General features: G+C 39.2%; 1 protein-coding gene across 1 annotated transcript; it reads left to right on the top strand.

The window, feature by feature from the left end:
* The first annotated feature begins 1,629 nt into the window (after window positions 1–1,629).
* LOC116268141 (uncharacterized) lies at window positions 1,630–2,232 on the top strand. The gene has a single exon (XM_031649937.1). The coding sequence runs from the start codon at window positions 1,630–1,632 to the stop codon at window positions 2,230–2,232; it is 603 nt and encodes a 200-aa protein (XP_031505797.1).
* The last annotated feature ends 444 nt before the right edge of the window (window positions 2,233–2,676 follow it).

Raw genomic sequence — 2,676 nt, forward strand, 5'->3', positions numbered from 1 at the left:
TGATGATTTTTTGAAGACACTAGGTACGATGGTTTCCTTCATCTCTTTCTTGTGTTTGGGGTCTTCGGGTTCATATCTGGTCTCTTCCTGCGTTTCTGCGAGGTAGTTATCGTTTAATTTGTGGTAGAGTCCATAGATGTCAGAGAGGTCGACCTTGGAGTTCTTTTTAGAGATGGCATTAAGTGAATTCTTCTTGCTGACGATATTCTTTTCCTCATCTTTGGACTCCCTACGTTGGATGGTTTCTTTGGAGTCGCGATTATTCTTCAGCTTGCTGGCTTCGAAAAGGTGGGTGTTTATTTATTTGTAGATGATGGAGTTGGTGCAATTAGGCTTTTTGGTTGGCTTGGCAGTCCGGCCCCTCTTCAGGTCGTAGAAGTTTGTTGTATTTTTCATCAGTTATTACACCCGATTTAATTTATTATTCAAAAATCGACCTTAGGAACAGCCCAACGCTGACAATACCATCAACTATCGCATTGAGATATGGATGATTCGGTCAAAGGCATAAAAATACATTTAAAAATCATAAGCAATAATCCTTCTCGTTGGGGAATAATTATCAATCTCTATAGGGGAAGGGTTTGCTGAGTCTCGGGAGCACTTTTACCGATTTTTGGGGTATAAGGGCCATATATTATAAATCTTCGATATAATTACTCATTTTCTAAAAAATGTCAAGTTACTATGGCTCTGCCCGGCCGACCACTGGCAGCGAGGACGACGACTATTATTTCCTGCAACCCATGTTCGAAAAGCTGCCTCCCAATGAAATCATCTCGCAGAAATATGCACCTGATGTCGTCACTCAGGTCAAACTTATGTACTTCTCTCGTGATAATAGTGGCAAGGATTAGCGAAAAAACAACGTGCATTATGTTCCGCCCAAGACCAAAAACACAGAGATGGAAAATTATGCGCAATTGTTTAATGTATTCGATTATCTTGGCAGCACATATGCCTCCATCATCAATCAAATCGTCTACTTCAAGTTTAATAACGCCAAGTTTAACCTCATGCCCTAGGCCAAACTCAAGACTCGGGTCCTTCCCGCCTTTTATGTGCCCTTTCAGCAACTTTACAGCCAGCAGGAGTCATTCTTCTCCAAGAATATTGGCCTTAATTTTCCTGAAACTTGCCTTAACCGGTACCTACCCACCGTCAAGGACAATAGAGGATGTTCCTTCGATCCTTTATTTTGTTCTAACTACGAATCTGGCAACTTATTTGCAGCCGTCAGAGTAAAATCTCTCTCATTTAGAAACATCCATTTTAGTATGATCTCATTCTGCAAAACGATGTCAACAGCTGTGACTCAGTGGGATGGTTTAACTTTTCAGTTGAGTTTTTGCAGCCAGGATATTATAGCTTTCGGATTGTTAATTTGGTAAAATTGCCATAATTTAGACTGTTGACATGTCCAAAAGCTTTTAGAAGGGAATGAAAATTGCCTATTGCTTTCTCAATCCTATGCTAGGAAAACCTTCCAGGAAGAGTGGAGAGGGATGGAGTCTCTGTGGAGAAAACATAAAATTCATGAAAAGTACAGTAGAGAGGTAGAATAAGAAAGGAGAGTGCTATTACTAGCTTTATTTTTAGTTCAAGTGCAAGAACAAGCACGATATCATCATGTTCGCGCTTGATGTGCCCTATTCTTCCATCGATGCTGAGATCTTCTTCAATAAAGTCCTCTTCAAAAAGATAAAAGCCATGCTCAAAGTGGAAAAGAATGAATACGGTAAGACGATTTCTGGTTCTCCCTTAGTCGCGTACCATATAACTCGCAAGAAATTGCGAGGAGACTCGATCCAGGTGACTCCTTTGCCTTCTGAAACGTTGATTGGCAAAGAAAAGCGGAGATCAATTAATTTATTGCCAATCAACCGTACAATCAATAATGATAGCCACCATCGCAGTATCATTGTGCTTGGCAGGACTGGAGCTTCCGATGTAAGTGGATCTTTTATCGTTGAAGGAATGGTCGATTACCTAATGGACAACGTTGAGTTCGAATCGATGAAGCGTGTATTTGACTTCTATTTTGTTCCTGTTGCCAACATCGATGGTGTTAGGTATGGCAACACTCTCACTAACCTTACCGGAAGCAATCTCAACAATAACTGGAAAACTCCCAACAGATACTATCAGGCCGAAATATTCAGTCTGAAAGAGTACCTGCAGGAAATAAATAAGGAAGCTCCGATTTCTTTGATCATCAATCTCACCGCTTAAAAAGAAGAGTAATTTTCAATTTATTTAGCATCTACTCGTCAGTTGTTGGAGTTATGAATGACAATGACTAGGTGGAGGACAGTCGTATCTTCCCTTTCATCCTTTCAAAGCGAAACAAATTGTTTTCATTTTAAAATAGTGTCTTTTTCAAAAAGAGTGAGAATAGTTCTATGTGCTGCGTCTTAAATTAGCTCTTCTCTAAAGCACTTATATACCAATTGAATGTTTGTCATTTCTAAATGGCAAAAATGGCCAGTCATCTCAGGCTGTTTAAGATTAGATAAAACAGTCCAATCCTTAAAGTTTAAGGCTTTTTGGTAGGGAGCTCCTATCCAATTACCTAGAACATGTAAAGCTTAATGATAAAAATTCCCTTTTACGAGAAAAATGGGTGAAAGAAATTTAATAAATATAAGAAAAAATCGGTAAAAAGACATACGTTTT

Source organism: Nymphaea colorata, unplaced genomic scaffold (genome assembly GCF_008831285.2).
Source record: "Nymphaea colorata isolate Beijing-Zhang1983 unplaced genomic scaffold, ASM883128v2 scaffold0134, whole genome shotgun sequence".
In the NCBI taxonomy this organism is placed as follows: Eukaryota; Viridiplantae; Streptophyta; class Magnoliopsida; order Nymphaeales; family Nymphaeaceae; genus Nymphaea; species Nymphaea colorata.